The 19,937-nt window shown below is 36.0% G+C and overlaps 1 protein-coding gene across 1 annotated transcript in view; it reads left to right on the plus strand.

Moving 5' to 3' along the window:
* grm8b (glutamate receptor, metabotropic 8b) overlaps positions 1-4,501 on the plus strand; it is a 127,051-nt gene extending 122,550 nt beyond the window's left edge. The window contains exons 10-11 of the mRNA XM_060886569.1: positions 2,703-2,949; positions 4,097-4,501. Of these exons, the coding sequence (XP_060742552.1) occupies positions 2,703-2,949; positions 4,097-4,146 (297 nt within the window). The 3' untranslated portion in view covers positions 4,147-4,501. The remainder of the gene's footprint in view (positions 1-2,702; positions 2,950-4,096) is intronic.
* Positions 4,502-19,937: the final 15,436 nt, after the last annotated feature.

Genomic DNA, 19,937 nt, shown 5'->3' on the forward strand with positions numbered 1-19,937 from the left:
TCTCTGAGGGATCTGTGCCAGTTTAGTTATAAGACATTAGTGAGATTGTGTACTGATGTTGGGAGAGGAAGCATGACTTACAATTGACATTCCTGTTTATCCCAAATGCGTTTAGTGGGCTAGATGTCTGGGATTTGTCTTTATGGAGTTCAGTTTGTTCACAGTGTCCACATATTTTTGGCAATATAGTAGAGATACTGAGAATGAATGAATGAATGAATGAATGAATGGATTCTAACTAACGTTACAGTAGTTACAGGATAGAGTATTTTGGGTAAAGCATTACCAGCATCATTAATCTAATCTAATCTAATATGTAATATCAATGGTAAAGCATTACCAACATCATTTAAATTATGAAAATGGCATTAAGGGCATTCAGAAGTAGGTTAGATCAAACAGAATATGTCATCTGATTATGTATGTAATGTAAATTGAGCCAACACCACCTCACTTTTTTTCCTAACTCTAAATTAATGTAGGCCTGTCAGCAATTTATACATTTTATGATTATTGATTGCATTTCATGTCTCGTTTAAATCACCAACGTTCCATTATGAAGCTATTATAATGAGCAAATGAACAGGCCGTGCAAAACAGGTCATCACATAACCTTTTGTCAGAAATCAATGCAAACCTCCAGCCTGAATTCTGTATCATTCCCCTCAGAGGGCTTAAAGGAAACAAATAACAATGAATTGAAATGCATCTTATACAGACTGTAATAAATTACTTTATAAAAATATGTAAGGGAGAAAATTATTTCCTTAACATCAAAATGCCTATATGCTGTGATAGCATGGGATTAAATCAGCAACACGTTTTTCATCTTTTGAGATTATCTTTTTTTTTATTTTTCTTCATCAGGAGATTAAATGATGCAATGAAGCAGTGAAGTGTGGCTATATGTAGCTTTACCACCATCTCTCTGTGTTCTAGTGCAAACAGATCTGCAGGGCAATGTCTCACTATTTCCATTACTGTTCTTTATACACAGTGCCATTTAAGACCATCAGATAATTTGGTGTGCAATAATAATACTTTGGCCCCCTCAGTGTATATTGCATCATATATTATATATTCAGAGGGAAAAGGAAGTGACACTTTTGGGGAGATGGATCATCTGCATCCACTGACACGTTGAAAGCTCCTCTTAGCTAGGTTAGAACATGTCATCTTACGTATTTGATTAAATATTAAAGGTATGATCATCTGCATATTTAGCTGACCTACTTTTGGTATTAAAAAGAATGCTATATTTGCTTGTTCATTCCTCATCGCAATTTCATGTGTTTGTGTCTAGCTTCAGATGTTCTATTAAAATATCTTAGCATTATATTTGTGTAATATCAAACGGTGTAAAGAAAATGAGCTCCAACACCATCTGATCTCTTGGAATTTTTTCAGCGTATGATAAATTATTACACTTAATGTGAATCTAATTTCTGGCTGATTTTTGCTGTGAAGATTTTTGGCTGGTAATGATTAGCTTTGACTACTGATAAGTATGTTCTTTTAATACAGGACATCTATAGCTTGGCCCAAAAACAAACAAGCAATAAAAAAGCCTGGCCTGAACTGTGGAGTGTTTTAAAGATAGTGTGCTGAACGGTATCAGTATCGCTAGTGCACTTACTGAAGCATATTATTAATAAGGCCAATTTACTTTTCCTGCCTTTAATTTTCTGTAATCCTTGTCTTGATGTGGCAAAAGAATCAGCCTGCCATTTTAACATAAAACCACTGCTCCTGAATCATTTCGTTGCACGCACGGTGCAGTGGAGTAGTGCACGTGATACCAGGACTAAAATGAAAGGGAAAGGAAGAGAACTGTAGGTTTTGCAGTCTCTGTGCTGCACTCTTTCACTTTGTTTATCGTGTATCTGCAAGCTGTAATAAACATGTGGCAGGAAGTGTTTAAATAGCATTAAATGCAATGTAGAAGCAATCCTAGTCAAACAATTAAGGGGATTTTTTTTTCATATTTTACATTTTTAATATTATTCTTTGAAAAGCATGAAACAACAACATTGTTAATAAGCACACAATGTGTGTATTATCTGAATTCTCTCAGGATGAATTGAACTACAATCATAACCAGACAGAAATATTTTATTCAGGTGCAATCAGTTCTTTATTATTATAAGACTATGACTCCTGATTATTTCTGTGTTTCCACATGTAAAAAAAAAATAATGGAAACTAACAGCGAGATGAACAACTTAACAAACTAAATAAATAAACAATTTTAAATTTAACACAAGGAGCTACACTGATCCTTACACCTTAAACAGCCCATAGATAGATAGATAGATAGATAGATAGATAGATAGATAGATAGATAGATAGATAGATAGATAGATAGATAGATAGATAGATTATGCATATTGTATGTACTGTACAAGACACACATCCACAATCCACAGCCGATACTCAAAGGTGTAAATATAATTAGTAATTAAGATGTAAAGATCTGTATTAATAGCTTAGAGGAGGTCACACTGTATGTTTCTGTACATTAAAACCAGCTGTTATGTAAGTGTATTTTGCAAAGTGATCCTGATTTAAAAAAGGACAGGTGAAAAGAGTGAAACAGGCATCCAGACATCAGAATGCTTTAGTTCAGAGACTAGGCAGACCTTCGGTTCAATACCAGTTTTAAAGATACTGATATGCTAATGTTCTTCTTCTCTTCGTTGTAGATGTACATCCAGACGACCACTCTGACCATGTCTCTGAGCCTGAGTGCATCTGTGTCACTGGGAATGCTCTACATGCCCAAAGTCTATATAATTATCTTTCACCCCGAGCAAAATGTGCCCAAACGTAAGCGCAGCTTCAAGGCTATTGTCACAGCTGCCACCATGTCCAGTAAGCTCAGTCAGCTGGCCAGTGAAAGGCCAAACGGTGAGGTGAAAACTGAGCTCTGCGAGAGTGTCGACAACAGCAGTGAGTAGAGTTCAAATTATTTTTTCATCCTCATGTGACAGATGTTTTGTAGGTTTCCGTGTAAAACGCACTTTAACTTGTAACTTATTTCTCCTTACAGAACATGTGCTTTTTAATTACAGTCCAGGGTTTTATTTAAACCATTTTAATGTAGATTTGAACTGTTGGCCTAATTCACTCAGCTTCTCTTGTACAGTATTTATAGTGTGAACTTTGGCTGCACCGAGCACAAATACGGTTTAAGAGAGTTCATTCTTAATTCATGAACTGAACTCTTGAATATCAATTTGGTTTGTTCAAGGAACCATGGCAGGGGATGTGGATCTTCCCAGTAATACAAGATACAAAATGTTCAGGCTCTTTCTTTTGTGCCAAAAGAGACTCTGCTAGTGAGCCAAATCATAATTGGTAACATAAATGCTATGTAATGGGGTGTATAGCCTGGCATTTGAAAGGAGAAGACATATTGATTATCTTTTGCTGGGTTTGATCCACCAGTTTACACTCGAGGCCTGACACTAGCACAGATCCATCCTTTTCAAAGCAGGCAGTCAGACTGAGCAACAAAAGCATCTTGTGGCACAGTGCCAGTCTGTCTTTTGAGTGTCAATCCTTAGCCTTTATGTTTAATAAATACAAAGATAAATATTTATGGGCATTCATGAGCGGGTGGTTTCTCATTATGCTCACAGGTTATGGCCTATGAACCATATGTTACTGTATGCTATCATCAATTGATATACAACGTGACCTCAAAAGGCGCATTGTGAGCTTATATTTCTGACCTATTCCTTTTTATCCTTTCTTAATTACTTTCATTTGACCACAACATTGACTGATTTAATCTTATCAACTCTCAATTCTCCAAAAAAAAAAAAAAAAAAACAGTGTTAGGAATAAAGAGTAGGATTTCCTTTGTCTTCATACAGCTGAAATGATCACGAAGCATACTGAGACTTCAGTTAATCTAATTTGGTATAGAGAAGTGTGATATCGGAGGTTCAAAGTCACACTTTCAGAAAGTGATGCCACGAGTCTGTGATAAAAATAGCTGCCATGTTTCTCTCACTCCTTACAAAGCACCATCAAAAAGCCTCAGTGTTCCTTTACACAGGATGGAAATCTGTTCTCCTCTTCTCTTTTGCAGCATTACCCACCAAAACAACGTATGTCAGCTATACCAATCATGCCATGTGAAGATGCAACATGAAGATGAGTAGAGGATTCTGGGAAGGATTACTGGCACTGACTGGAACTAAAGCATGAGACTTTAATGTTGTTCATGATAAAGAGAGTGTTTGTTGTCCTGAGACAAATCTTGCCTGTTTTTTCTAACAGTTAAACATATTGGCCGTACAACAGAGTGACTGGGACAGCACTCACTGCTGGCTTAACAACACATGGAAATGGGACTTCATTGAAGCAGAGGGAGAAAAATATATACATATATACATATTTAAAAAAAAAATCTAAAAATTAAGGAAATGTTGGAGTCAACCATGTTAGTTGTTATTCTAATTGTAAGTATTTTGTGGTTGTGCAGATTTTTTCATTCTTGTCCCACGGTGTGAGATCTGCGTTGGAAAATGCCTTTTGTCTCTTGTATCGGCTACTCTGGTCAATTACCGCTGGTTTGTTAAGTGTGTATATGCCATGGTTGAAGCATGCCTGATTTTTTATACAAATAATTTATTTATAATAAAGGAATGTTTTTGAAATGTCTAGAGACCTTGGAGGAGCAATTACATATTGTGATTTTTTTGGACTTCGGTTTCAGACGGTTTACAAACATCCAGCTATATAATTAGTGGTAGTGGAATATGTTTACAACTCAAACTACACTTTAAATTCGAACTCAATGCAAAGACAGATTTATTATCTACGTTGGAAGAATTAGACGTTATACATTCTAATGGCTTAATGAGGTTCAGAGGAAATTGAGTTACTAAAGCCCAGATATAATATGCATTAGCCACTCTTTACTCCATGGAACTAATTTTCTTAGCAGGTGAGCCTAGACACAGGCAAAAAGCATGGCTGGCAAGATATTATTTATGAGCTGCAGTACTGCATTCCAAATATAGCAAATGCTAAGTTTTCCAATTTTGCTATGCCAGAAGTACACAGTGCTTTTCATTCCTGTTGTATGTATGCATGCAGCTCGAAATAGTAAAATGCCCTGCATCCAAAAGATTATAAAAAATTCAATTAAAGAAAGTAGAAGAACCAATTGAGAAGGCTGTAAACACTTGGTCTTTGGACTACGGTAAAGTAATGAAAACTGACACTTTGGGAAAGTGAAAGCAGCGTTTTGGAACAGCCTTTTTATTCTTTAGCAAAAACGTTAAAATAAACACTTCAGTTTAAAGGGTATGTGTAGCCGTAACTGTAGTTTTTATATGTGGACTGATCAATATTTTAAAGCTCGATCTACTTATTCCAAAATGCAAAGGCTCGCATAAAGGCATATTAAAATGCAATCAGTATATGTATAACAAACAATCTGATCTCACCCTTGTGTTTAACTCCTGGTTTTGTTTCTGTCCACAATGCAATCAGATCTCATTTTTCACACTCGATACACAGACCTCCAGGATAAACAGAAGGGCAGCTTAGACCAATACCTAAGCCTGTTCTTTCTGGACTATCAAATGGCTAGTGCTTTGTGTCCAGCTTCATTCAATCAATAAAGGCAGAGCTCTGTATATTCTGAATGTAGACTATTAGATCGTTGTGGCATCGGGCTGCTTATAAGGTTCAGCAAATTTTTCGGGTGTAAATAGTAGTTAACTGTAAGGTCTATTTAATGATTTAGTAACAACGCTGTTCTCAAGACACATTAAGGGGTTTGTCAACTAATGCAACTAATGTGTTCACCCAAATGAGGCGATGTCTCATTTCTTATAAGGTTACGTTGCTGGCAATGGTTGCGTTTTGCTTTTAAAAGTGTAATAACATTGCCATCTGAGCGTGATGGTGTTAAGGACATTTAAATGAAGAAAGAAAAAAAAAAGAGAGAACATACCTTTCCAAATGTTTCAAATATTTTCCAATTATTTCCTAAGTGGCCGGTAACATGGTTGAGAGCTAAAATACTAAATTTTTTATAAGCAGAAGTAAATGACCCATAGAAAAGGATGCTTCAAGCATGAGATGTTAAATGGATTCACACATTAATGCAAACTATTTGCATCAATTATTGCATTATTATTATTAACATCTAGATCTAATTCTAACTAATATTCATTAAATAATTTAACTGACATATGTAATAAATGTAATTCCAGTGCAACCCAATTGGTTCTCGTTTCTTAGTTATTAACATCAATTTTGCTACAGAAATTCTTTCCAGACATCCAGATTATTTCAACTTGACTTAAGGTTTATGCAGGTTTTTGTTCAAAGCTCGTAAAGAACCAGGAATATACTATGGATAAAAACATTTACACACAAAACAAAGTGAGTGCAACAATAATGAGAAACATTTTAGGGAAAAAATAGGAAAAATTAAAAAAGTTACTATAACCTGACTGTATACAGTATGTGTATCGGATAAGCGGTAGAAAATGAGTGAGAGAGAGAGAGTGTATATGTGTACACACCATTTTATAATTGGAGATGTGACTGTGTTCAGAATGAACCAAATGTAATTCTCATACATTCTCTCTATCATCAATTATCCTGAAGAACCCTAAATATCCCCAAAATCTTCTTGGTTTCACCTGAATGCTGAAGCCAGGGTCCAAAGACAGCTTACAAAGCATGCGATGTATCTCACTTTTTAACTTGTTATTTCAATTGTCTCAATTTTATCTCAAATGTATTAATCAGAATTGGGATAACAATGTATTTCTTAATTAAATTCCTTTTAGAGGAATCTGGAACATTAGGGCTATCATTAAAAAATAGGGCTATCTATAAAACATTAGGGCTGTCATCACACAAATACGTACAAGGGAGACTCCCAAGACACCTTCAGCAGCGAATATCTGAGAAATGATAATAATCTCTCATATTCTTCCTGTGTCTGACCTGTGGGGTGAGACAGCTAGATGGAAGCCTTTTCTCACAAAAAACTATCCAAGCTCAAATAAATCAGCCCAAACCATGTGGCAAAAAATGCATATCAGCAAAAATCATCATGCAGATGGTTCAGCATGGTGACGGCAGCAATATGCTTTCAGTCAGAACAGGGGCGTTTATTAAATTGGGCTGATTTATATATACTGTAGCTACAAATACCAATAGATTTTAGCTCAAAAACTTCAGGTGTCTGATAGTAAGCTGAAAATAAAAAGGAACTTCACCTTCTAGACTTCCTTCATTCTTCATCTAGAATGATTGTTTTTTTGCAAGAAATAACAGGAACGTATTGCCAAGAACTCTATAATCCAAAAAGACCGAGTGGTACAGTATAATCAAAGCAAAAGGTATTTCAACAAAGCATTAGTTTAGCGATGCACAACTAGGTTAATTATTTTAATTGTTTGTGTTTTCTTACTGTTTCAGATTGCTTTGTATTTTTGATTTTATGCATTGTAATTTCGCATTGAGGGTGGGAAACGTACTGACATAATTAATCCTGGTTTGTTTTTTTTACCATCAGAAAAACACTGTTATTTCAACAGGGGTTTGTAGACTTGTTATATCCGATGCATGTTTGACTGCCTGCTATAATAGCAGGTCTTTTCTTTGTGATAAACCACAAGAAATTGTTTTAATATTTTTTGGCATTGCTCCCAGATGCTTAATGATATCCCTCCACAATGCACAGTTCTAGTCCATTTTTGCTTCCTTGGCAGAATTTGCAAGCATCTTTGGAATAATTGAATAATGTTGCTATGCTGTAGGCAGGTAACTTCTCTCTAGTGTAAACACACTGTATAGTTTGCATTATAAATCTGCAGATCCACATCTGATCACACTGAGGCAGACAACTTTCATGCATACATTCACCTAGCCTGGCCTAACACTTGCCTAGTCATCACAAAAGCCATTTAAGTAACCTCTACTTGTGAGGTGTCTTGATCTCAGTCCACCACACTTAATTGGCTCACTGACAGACATGAGACTGCGCTAACCAAGAACCCTCTTTACAGTATATTTGTCTAGGAGTGGACAGCAGCCAATTATCTCTCCTCATAGCCATAGCTCACTAATGACGATCTCTCAGCCTCCATTTATGGTTAGAGAGATACTAGTTAAAATCCCACCAAATATTTTTGCCACTTCAGATCTTCTGAAAGCACTCAGTTGGTCCCACTTAGAGACTAAGAGAAAAATAATCAGGATGTTTGTTTTAATCAATGTATTGTGCAGTAGTGAAGTTGGCATTATTTTATATATAATATAAGATTACATACTATATATATATATATATGTGTGCATGTGTGTGTGTATATGTGTGTGTGTGGGGCATGGTGGCTTAGTGGTTAGCACGTTCGCCTCACACCTCCAGGGTTGGGGTTCGATTCCCGCCTCCACCTTGTGTGTGTGGAGTTTGCATGTTCTCCCTGTGGTACGGGGGTTTCCTCCGGGTACTCCGGTTTCCTCCCCCGGTCCAAAGACATGCATGGTAGGTTGATTGGCATCTCTGGAAAATTGTCCGTAGTGTGTGATTGCGTGAGTGAATGAGAGTGTGTGTGTGTGCCCTGCGATGGGTTGGCACTCTGTCCAGGGTGTATCCTGCCTTGATGCCCAATGACGCCTGAGATAGGCACAGGCTCCCCGTGACCCGAGGTAGTTCGGATAAGCAGTAGAAAATGAATGAATGTGTGTGTGTGTTTGTGTGTGTGTTTGTGTGCGTGTGTGTCTGTATACTGTATATATACATTATACGATATACTGTATGTAGCATTTATATTGCATTAGTCACAGACTGGCCATTTTCATTAATCGTATTATACATCAAAGTAACAACCTGTTTTTACCTTTATCATTTTAACGCTCAATGAGTTTTATTGTATTTATGTGTGTCCCATTTCACTCTTGGTCTCGGTCTGACAGCTTGATTACTGCAGTAAAGAACATACAGTATCATCATGAATGAATTATACACTCTAACACAGCAAAACAGGATGCAAACAATTTAATAACAGTCCTGCAATGCTTGGATGAGAAGATGTACATTATAACGAATCGGGTGATCAGTGACATAGACATAGATGTTTTGAGAAGAAGGTGATTTGCTAAACATTTGTGTTTAAATGACCTCACTTTGTTACTCTAACTTTTCAACATTAGAAAGTTGTAAATCTAACCAAGAAACAGGTATACACGAGTAAAAAAAATGTCAAAACGTAGATATATAGATATAGATAAAAACAATCTAGATATATAGATATCCAACTGGAAAAAGCCAAAACTTTGTGTCAGGTACTTGTTGCATACCAGACGTATAATTCTAACACTTCCCATGAATCTTTTATCTATAGGGTTAAAAGGGTTTTATAGGGTTTTACGTCTCCAAATTCATATACATTTAATAACACACTCATTTTACATTAACATCTGAGAGAAGATTTTGATCTCCTTATTTAATTGTTATTCTCTATCGGTATGTTAACTAAAAATACCCTTCGACTTGCCAAGGTGCAAAACCTTCAAGTGTCTTCTAGTAAGATGAAGATTAAAAGGAAAAGATTATTATCTTTATAGTGATCTCCAAGACAGCAAGACCTTTTCTCTGAGATTTTTTTTTTCTCATGAGACAAATGGTCTCGGTGATCTTGTATATGTGTCCTTTTGTATTGCATTAGACATGTCGACAGAGTCACAGACTGTATTCAGATTCAGATTAGGATTTTATTGAAATGTCAAGTTCATTCAAAAACTCCTTTTTTGGTAGTTTACTTATCCAGGTTTACTACAAGTACACTACGTTATGTTTGGAGAGAGGTACAGATTACTTCTGATGACTTGTGATATGCTAGCAGCTCTAACAATTAGCTACTTATTTACTGCCCATATTAAATTATGCTTATAAGGTTATTATAATTACAAAACATTAATTCTATTTGTTTTGTATATAATCGTAAATTATATCATGTTCAGGGTATGTTTTTACAGAACACATGAAGCATTTTAAAATGTATTTGGACAAGAGATTTTATTCCCCTTTTGCATCAGTATCAATTTATTTTCTTAACTTTTGGCATCACTTGGAAGAAAATATGACTCAATAAACTAAGCAGTGAACAATAAAAGGAATAATATTTGTTTTAACAAGTTTCCAGGTGGTTTCGCAGAAAAGTGTTTATTCGGTTTGAATTCTCTCTGTGCCAAGTTTGGCACTTTCTCATTGTTTTGACTCCTTAAATGGAAATAAAGTCTTTTATGAGACATTTTAGTGACAAAATGTGATAGCTAAATAAATCGAGTGAAAATTACTAAGAAATCTTCTGGCATACCAGAGAGAAACTTCTAAGCAAATCAATTTTGGGTCTGTGGCAATAATCGTGATGAAACTGTTTGAAAAACAAGAAATACTCCAGGTGTACACAAATGTTTCACTAGCCATGTATGTAGTATTGTATATAGTATACTATAGTGTATATGTATATATATATATATATATATATATATATATATATATATATATATATATATATATATATATATATATATATATAATATAGTAACTTTTTAAACGGCTATTTTACGCTGTATGTGTTGAATCAGGAAAATCATAATAGTCTCGTTTTGAAATAAAATTTGTTAATTGCATTCAGTACAAAGACCAAGCATTTCTGTTTCCAAAGACTAGGAAAAGATGAAGACATTTTGGACCAAAATACCTTTGTGACATGATGCGTGACTAAAATGATGCATGACTGACATCCATCAGTAGCAGAAAGTTGTTCATTTTCTACATTGTAGAACTTTAAAAGCATCCTAACAATATCACTCTGCCAAACAATCAGACCAAGATTTTATTTGCATCCTCTCATTCACTGTGCAAGTAATAAACTTATCAAATAGAGCAAAGCAGCATTTATACAGCATTGATTTTTAATACATTTTTATGCTTAATTTAGGTGTATCAGAAGAAAAGAAAAAAAGTAAAAAACCTTTTTTGCAGAGAATTTTGTTAATGGGCAAAATAATTAATAGGCCATGTGTCTGTTAAAGCTTATAAACCTATAGTGAAGTTATTATATAGTTAATTTCAGCTTTACTGGTTGTTTTACTGCTTATAGCAAAATAATTATATTGCTAATTATAAAAATTTTACTTTCATTTTTTTTTTTTTTAATTGGTGATTGGTAAACCAGAAAGATTCCTAGACACTGTAGCTTTAATATACATTTATCAGAATATAACTCATTTAGTGTAAGTGTAACCTACCGGCAGCTAACGTATTGCGCAGATGGCAAAAATATATGCCTTTAAATCTTGAATCTCAAAATAGTCATGACGCTTTTTTCCACGTATGCCCCTCGGGTATACTTAAACCTTTGTGCTTTGTTATCTGTCTATAAGAAGTTATGAACCATATTTAGTCATTTGTAGAACAATTTTTATTTCTTTAGCAACCAACAAAATATTAAAATATGACATTATTGAAAATAATCTCACCACCATGGCCTGGGTTCCAAGATAAAATGTGAGGTTTGCATAAGGAAGCGTAAAAACTGTGCCAAATCAATTATATGGCCCAATATACCAACCCCAAACAGCAAACAGCCAAATAATGACATACAGTATATTTTGTTTACTTTATTAGTGCTTGAAGTAGGTCAAAGAATTTGTGCTGCTTTGCTAATGGTGTACATGATCAGTTGAAAGCCTATGTATTTAAGGTTTAAGCATATATTGTCTGATATATGATGCTTGAGCTGAAGATACCCCTTTATATCCTGGTAGTAAACTTTTCACCTTTTCTTAGTCACAAAATGGCACTAAAATGCACAACATGTACCGTGTGGGTTATTTAATTAACATACAATTTGGGTACATGACCTTTTCATGATCATTTATTTTATATTACACAATAATACTTCATCAGAGTACAAAGGACAACACAAAAGCAGAGGGATTGTTTTGTTGTTTGTGTATTGTGTATACTGTATAGTTAGTAGCACTCATGTCTTATACCTCCAGGTTCATTTCCCGCCTCCACAGAGTTTGTTCTCCCTGTGCTTCAGGGGTTTCCTTCTTTAACTCAAAGACAAGTGTTGTAGGCTGATTGGCCTTGCAATGATGCTTTTATGCCCTGAGTCCCATAGGACCCTACATAAGAGCATATGGACTACATAGGGACTACATAAGACCCTACACACATAAAATGACAACAATGAACTACGTTGTATTAAAGGCTAAGCAATATCATAAGGGACAATGGAAGCAAAAAAGCAGGGAATCTTTTACGAATATCTTTATTGTCATTGTCCAAATAGTACAAGATTTATTCTTCAATGAGATCCAGTATACTCTGTACTCTGTAAGTAGAATGTAGTTGAGTGTATCTTTAACATTACATTTAGCTGGCAGCAGCTAATGACCATAAACTTTGGTGTCACAGGTTGACATTAATGAGGACATTATCAACGCCTCAAACTAAATGAAGTCAAGCGGCTATCACACTACACTTATGCTACAGGCTACTACCTAGTGAATTTTGAGTATGAGTAACCCCATAATGGCCAGTCAAGCAGAGTACAGTCAAGCAGCTTGTTTTATAATGGGTTTAGACATACATCTGTTCAGCTTTATTTGATACAGCAGTTGTGTTTCCCATTATCACATTCCCATTGCGAGGTGCATACAGAGTTAATATCACTAAACAGGATTGACAGGGTTCAGTAAAAAAAAATTAAAAATTACAGCCTAACCATGTCTTAAAATCAACACAAATGACCCGAAATTATAGCCAAAACATCGAGGTTTACAAAAATAAGACAGATATACAATAGACACTTATACTTTATTGGAATTTATTAAATTTAATTTTGAATATTTGCTAAAAAAAAAAACTATCATGGTGGCCATGATGTATTTTAGCCCATCTAAGCAACCCCATTAACTGTTCTGTCCTCTGCTTCTCTCCTGAGAATGAAGTGGTATGATTTTTGGCCCAATGTACCCATTATGTATCTATTAGCATGTGTTGCAGTTTGATTTTTTGGCCACTAGCTGCAACAATAACTGAAGAAATTAAGTGGGCCAGCGAGCACACTGCCATGATTTCACAAATCTAGAAAGCTGAGCAAAACAAGGGAACATCTGTCAAATAGCAGCCACTAGTCTCTCAAATAATGTAATTAGCATTGTAGTGTTATAGTGAAAATTGCTGATGGTGACAGAAATTATGGTGGTCTGCCCCACATGTCCCTATAGATGAACCACTGTTGTATTTGGAATTAATGTTGCAAGTTTGCAATTACAAAAAAAATTGCAAGCATAATTTGTTAAAACATCGTTCCAACAAAAAATAAATAAAAATTGAAATAATACAAGGGGGCACGGTGGCTTAGTGGTTAGCACGTTTGCCTCACACCTCCAGGGTTGGGGGTTTGATTCCCGCCTCCGCGTGTGTGTGTGGAGTTTGCATGTTCTCCCCGTGCCTCGGGGGTTTCCTCCGGGTACTCCGGTTTCCTCCCCCGGTCCAAAGACATGCATGGTAGGTTGATTGGCATCTCTGGAAAATTGTCCCTAGTGTGTGATTGCGTGAGCGAATGAGAGTGTGTGTGTGCCCTGCGATGGGTTGGCACTCCGTCCAGGGTGTATCCTGCCTTGATGCCCGATGACGCCTGAGATAGGCACAGGCTCCCCGTGACCCGAGGTAGTTCGGATAAGCGGTAGAAAATGAGTGAGTGAAATAATACATGTTCCAGAAACACAAGCTTTTCAGTTCAATTCGATTATATTTCTATAGTGCTTTTAACAATGGATATTGTTTCAAAGCATCTTTACAAAACATAAAATGTTTACGTAAGTATTTATTCATTTTTGTCCCCATCTATCCCTAATGATCAAGCCTGAGACGACTGTGACAAGGAAAAGCTCCCTTAGATTGTATGAGGAAGAAACCTTGAGAGGAACCAAAGTAAAAGGGAACCTATCCTCATATGGGTGACAGCGGAGAGTGTGAATATAAACTATTATAAACACCGGAGAGTGTGAATTACCATAAACAAAGGAGTTTGATTGTAAATAATGTCCTTTTGAAGTCATATACAGTCAAATGGCGTTGTAACCAGGAGCTCCTGAGTAACTCATAAATTGGCTCAGCATCTGTATTGATTAAAAGGTTGTTCTCCTCATTGAGTCGGCAACTTCTATTCAAATGTCCGAAATCTTTATAAAGCTTTGAGTATACTTTTACACAAAATGCTACAGCGTAATTAGTCTACATTTTAACACCACTACCACAACTGGTGTACATTTTAAATTGTGTAATAGTGAAAGAACATCCATGAAGCTGTCACACATTTTTCCACAGGTGCACAATCAGAAGTTCTTGGGTCAGTATTCATGGTAATGCATTTTCAAGCTCTCTTAAATCTCCATCAGCATTCTACTACTGTTACTGGTCTACAGTCAGTCTTGGCTTACTAAATTATTAAAGGACATATATACTTTTCTTCCCTCAAATAGAGCCTTCAGAAATGACCTTTCAAGGTCTTTTCAACCCATAGGACACCACTATCTGTACTGCTCTTATCACCTACGTACATTAAAACCCTCACAAATGGACTCATGTGGGTCAGCAAGCGTCTTGACACAAAACCATCTTATAAGAAAATGTATAGTGTTACATACAGTATTGTTTACGCCTGAGGTGTTTGCGGAATTGGTTCAATTAACTGAATCACTTGCAGCTGTACAGAAGGCAGATTACCCCTAGATGTGAATGTATGTGGATCCGCAGACGATCTGGGGTGAATTTAGATCCACTGTAAAATAACTGAATAAAAATATAATGCTGTTTATTCTTAAGCTGGACAAGATCAGAACTTAAAAAAAATTGGATACGTTAAGAAAGACTTAACTTAAGAAAGAAAGACTTAAGGTTGGATTGCAAGTACTGTAATATTATACTGATTACTTCAGCACTGTTCAACAATTGTCTTATGTCTGTCTCTCCATTGAAATAATGACTCAGCGCCTATAAACTGAGTGGCTTTTTAATAAGACCATTATCTTAAATTTAGCATAAAATCAAGTTCACAAATCACACTATCGCATTCTGTAAAAAACAATAACGAAATAAGAGGCGGACATTATTTAAAAGACGCTTTCTAGGTCAGTGCACTTCTCGCTTAAAGCCTCAAGCTCAGTTTTTGTGGTTTACTCCACAGTATGCATGTGCTCCACTTCTGATAGCTTCTTGAGTTCATCAGTGCACTCACTCTGCTCTGAGCTAGTTATTTCAAGGAATTAAAGTTCAAATTAAGCTTTGTTTTATTGATGCCAGCTTCATGTCTGTCCATATTCGGTTGATTTACAAATTTGAAAATAAAGCAAAAAATAATAATAACTTGTATTAAATATTGTTGCTTAGGAGTGGAATACAAATGAAGGGTACAAATGCAAAAATGTTATCAGGGCTACATGTTCATCTCCACATTTCTACCAACTGGGGCTGGATTTTGTAATTAAAGTTTCTTTTAAAAAATCTGAAATGTCATTTTCCTTCATGTTTTCCCTTCTTGTATGCAAGAAAAAAAGAATTTCAACATAAATAAATGGTGTAAAAGTACACTGAAGCAAGCTTTTCTGAATTAAAGTCATATATCAACTAGGTGTTGCATGGTTGTATGCTTGTAACACTTGTTTTTTGTTAGACTGTACCCATGATGAGGTATCCAATGGGGATAGGTCTTATATATTTTCCCTATTTGAGAGTAAACAGAACTAATTCTTGGTATTTACTTAGCAGTGTACAATATGTGCTTGAGAGCGTTCCCTATTCTCAATGGAAATACACTGAACTGAGCCATTAACAAACTCTAGTGAAAGGCAATGAAGCTTGTCTGGATGTTAATGGGTCTTGTGAGACCGGTCCACATTTCTTTAAAATGCTCTTTAAAACCAGCATTCGTTACGGCTTTAATTACTCGAAACACTTGCTATTTTTTTCTGTGTTGATGATTGTACATGGGGTATACTTAGTGTCTCATGTCTTTGTGTACCAATAAGGCAATAACTTCTTCCTCGTCTCACAGAGCTCAGTTCGTTTTCTCCCCAGGCATTTTTTTTTTGTCTCAGCTTCAGTATTCTTTGCTGTCAACACATGGACTAATTGGCCTATAAGTCACAGACATAGGGCACAAAAGAGAATGTAGTCTTTTCAGTGACCAATTACCTTGTGAAAGGCAGAATACATCTAAAGGCTGCATTTTCCGATGATTATGGGATCATATACCGTTATTTATAGCTCTAAAGATATGAAATTAAGTCTTTAATTAAACCTTTTTATGACATTTTCTGCCCATAATCTTTTCCCTATGCCCTGTATGAATGAAATACTGAGCCTCAAATCAGATTATTCCATACTTAAATACCACTATGGACTAAAAAATAAATAGAAAAAACTGACTATTGATCAGAAGATAAATGTTTGAAGAGTTAAATGTATTCATATTTTATTCGCATGAAATATAAAATAGTATTTATTTTTAAAGGCTGATCATTTAAAATTGCTTGTGTATCTATCATACAGTATGTATGACTTCCACATCTGCAGTACACACACACACACACACACACACACACACACACAAAAAGCTATTACCACAACACACTGTGAACCATAAACAGTCTGCCCCGAGTCCTTCTGTTTGAGTCAGAACTCTAATTAGTCTCTTTCCCCCAGGATGCACACTGAACACAACGTGCAGCGAAATGTCAGAGCAAGAAATGATGATTCACAATGTGCTGTCGTACTTCAATATCTATTTTTAACATAGCTTTAGCGTGACCTAATACTATAGGCATCAAGAAATCTCAGTCTAGACCTTGACTTAGTTTAATGTGCTGGAACTTAGCTGCAGGTTGCTGCCCCTAAAGCTTTGTGAAATTCTTTTTCTAGACCATCATCATCATCTGCTTCATTTTTATGTGTTTTTGGTTTCAGTAGGATTTTTAAATTTATCCATTTTCATTCTTGTCATATCAGAAATGTCAGCAGGCTCATTGTTTGCCAAGCAATCCAGACAAGAGGGGAAACAACAGCATTTGCATTTGAGCTTGTACAAGAAGAGGTATACATGTTGATATTTTAAGGCTCAACACTTTTGAATGAACACAAACCCACCCTCAGCTCATTGTAGCTCGCATCTGTTGCAGTCGACGTTGTATTTTTATTTTATTTTCTCCAACTTGGATTATATATTGTATATTAGGGATTTAACCAAGTATAAATACATAATTCAACATAAACACATAATGTGTCCTAAATGAACAAATATAAAAATGTGCAAGGAGTTTTTGAGAGTCTTTTTTTTTTCAGAAAGTATGCCAGCTTGCCAGACAAATAAACAAAAAATGGAGTTGGATTTGGTTGGGGTGGGGTTTTGCAGGGGTTGTGCATTATGGGGTGATGTAAGAGTGTCAGTGTCAAAGGTTGCCAGATAATCATACACAAAATGTCTTGAAACTAGACCAAAACTCACTGGCCGCTTTATTATATCACACTATAAAGAACATATAAGGCCATTATCAGGACGTCTGTGAAGCCTGGCCCAGGGGTTACTTACAGCAGCTGGAGAAAATAGGAAATAAAGAGAACAGACTTTGACATGTTCTGAACAATCGTTGTCTCTTACCATTGTAGCCATTGTAGAATCTGCAGTACAAAACACACTGAAAGAAATAAAGAAAAGTAGTATAAATAAAGTGGTTATGTAAACTGACATTTTGTGGTAATTGAATAAACACTTTAGCACCAGGCTTTCCTAAGCCTAATCCCCTGGCCTACAACCTTTAAACAGCTCCAGTCAGCTATTACAAAATCATTACGCATCTGTCTGTGTCCATGCAGAAAGTGTGACTTGATTTGCTGACTTTGCTGTTGGCATGTCTGCTTCTGTACTGAAAAATATCCCTCAAAGGTAAGCTGTTATTACTATTGATTTTACAACTATAACACAACATAAGCAGCTACTACTGACTTTTTTCTCTAGAAATGAGAAAATCAATTGTCCAGTTTCAGACTTTTGTGCAATTTATTGATTTATACAGCGGTGAAATGTTAATTTACTTCATTCATTTGAGACTGTAATAGTAAAATGAAATTAAGCTGCTAGATTAAAATGCCAATAGGTTAATTAGTGTTGTGCTGTTTGGTGTCTTCTTGAGGAAGATTTTCACCCAGTAATGTTTTGCATGAGCAATAGTCTAATGATAACCTTCTAAAGGATGGGTCAGCACAGTCCTGTTGACATCTGTGTGTTGCTGACCAAGTGTTCATTGATTAGGATGGAAAATGCTATCTTAAGATAAAGTCCCTGGAATGTGGGGGTAATTTATTGATGAAGATGACCTTGGCTGCGGTCTCTTAGAAATGCCAGTGATGTACAAAAGCAGCCACGTCTCATATTGATCTGAACCTAAAGGAGGTCGGTGAATGTGTGATAGTATAGAAGGGGAAACTAAAGAGAAACATACAGAAACATACTTTTTTCAAAGAGATAATTGAATCTTCTCCTCAAATAACGCCCCCTCTGAGGAACTTAAGGTCACTGTGTTGAACGTTTTGAGAATGCCAGTCTTTTACTGATGTGGAACCACCAGAAAAAGGTTAGACTTTTGATACGGTGTGTCAAAAAAGAAAAAGCTTCACCGACCCCTTAAGCAAGTAAACATTGTGTAGCTTCCTTTTTGCTGCGTACAACACAGTAGGATTAAAAAGTAAGTATAGCATCTAATCCTCTTAGTTGAATATCTTGTATAACCTCAGTGAACAGTATCTAAATCACACCCAGGATGTCATTACACTTTTTTTCTAATCTCTCCCGTTTGCTTTATTATAATAGCTTTCACTACTAATGCAATCACACAGCAAGGCCACAAATATAGGGAGCAAATTATAACTTAGTACTGGGGTTTCTAGATGATATATGAACGCAGAAAGACGTTATGTACAGAACATTTTAGCACATATTATTGAAAACTAAATGTGTGTGTGTGTGTGTGTGTGTGTGTGAGTGTGTGTGTGTGTTTGTGTACCCATATGGAAGAGTCACATGATGTTTTAAAAAAAGGGTCATTATAATAAAATGCCACTTGAAGACTCCAATCCATTTGACGCTCTTCTGCTATCTGTTAACATTCATTCATTCATTCATCTTCTACCGCTTATCCGAACTACCTCGGGTCACGGGGAGCCTGTGCCTATCTCAGGCGTCATCGGGCATCAAGGCAGGATACACCCTGGACGGAGTGCCAACTCATGCACACACACACTCATTCTCTCACACAATCACACACTAGGGACAATTTTCCAGAGATGCCAATCAACCTACAGTACCATGCATGTCTTTGGATCGGGGGAGGAAACCGGAGTACCCGGAGGAAACCCCCGAGGCACGGGGAGAACATGCAAACTCCACACACACAAGGTGGAGGCGGGAATCGAACCCCGACCCTTGAGGTGTGAGGCGAACGTGCTAACCACTAAGCCACCGTGCCCCCTAAGCTGTTAACATCCGAATGAAAAAAAAGATTGTGCTTTTGTCAGTGTTTTTGCAGTGTTTCTAAAGCCTATGTTCCCATACCCTTCTAAACCTAAGGGTATGGGAACATATATTAACAAAAAAAAAACTTATAGTATAAATCACAAACACTTCCAGACACATAAATATGAAAACAGATACAAACATTATTTTTACCTAAATCAATTCAAGAAAGTTCATGTGAGTTTTACATATTTACATATGATTACATTTACAGCATTTGGTAGACACTCTTATTCAGAGTGACCTACATTTATCTCATGTATACAGCTGAGAGATTCAGGGTTGAGGGCCTTGCTCAGGGGCCTA

This window comes from Tachysurus vachellii, chromosome 14 (assembly GCF_030014155.1).
Source record: "Tachysurus vachellii isolate PV-2020 chromosome 14, HZAU_Pvac_v1, whole genome shotgun sequence".
Classification (NCBI taxonomy): domain Eukaryota; kingdom Metazoa; phylum Chordata; class Actinopteri; order Siluriformes; family Bagridae; genus Tachysurus; species Tachysurus vachellii.